At 41.9% G+C, this 611-nt stretch overlaps 1 protein-coding gene across 1 annotated transcript in view; it reads left to right on the top strand.

The window, feature by feature from the left end:
* The window catches only part of LOC119586105, a gene marked incomplete in the record, with an annotated part of 12,256 nt that overhangs the window by 4,337 nt on the left and 7,308 nt on the right, over nt 1-611 (top strand). The window contains 1 exon segment of the mRNA XM_037934797.1: nt 224-458. Within this exon segment, the coding sequence (XP_037790725.1) occupies nt 224-458 (235 nt within the window).

Raw genomic sequence — 611 nt, 5'->3', positions numbered from 1 at the left:
GTAAAACTACAGTGGACAGTGCATGTACCTGGCACCAATGGATTACTATTATACCCACTTCTTTCCTCTCCCCTCTTACCTTAACTCTTTCTCTTTTAAGTCCTTTCATCAATGTTCTCTATATCCCACCACTTGGCCCCTTCTCTCTTCCTCCTCCTCATGTTCCTGGAGAAAATTGCAGAGTTGCAGTGGAAAAGCATGTGAATGCCTCACAATTTTACAGATGGAAGAAGGAAAAGCTATCTACCTCAAGACATGGCAGAGGCAATGCTCAAAGTCCAAAATGGGCTCATGGGTATTCCTCAAGCAGCTAAGCTGCATGGTGTGCCCAGGTCTTCACTGTATTACAGCCTAAACAAAAATCGCCCCTCTCCTATCGCAACTAAAGAGAGCACAAATACCCCTAAAGAGCAGAGGACTGTAAATAAAATGGCTGTAGGAATAAAGTCTCCTCCTGGGTAAGCAGTTAGTATAAGGGCATGTGACAAGAACTGAAAAAAAATTCAGGTGCTGGTGATTAAGAGCTTTCTAAGTACTGCATTATTTTACAGGCCTCTTAAAAGTGCATGGTAACTTATGTTGGTTCATTAAAAGTAGTAGTCATCACAATT

This window comes from Penaeus monodon, chromosome 21 (genome assembly GCF_015228065.2).
Source record: "Penaeus monodon isolate SGIC_2016 chromosome 21, NSTDA_Pmon_1, whole genome shotgun sequence".
Lineage (NCBI taxonomy): Eukaryota > Metazoa > Arthropoda > Malacostraca > Decapoda > Penaeidae > Penaeus > Penaeus monodon.
The sequence above is the reverse complement of the archived record's forward strand: the minus strand, read 5'-3'. Positions and strand labels throughout refer to the sequence as shown.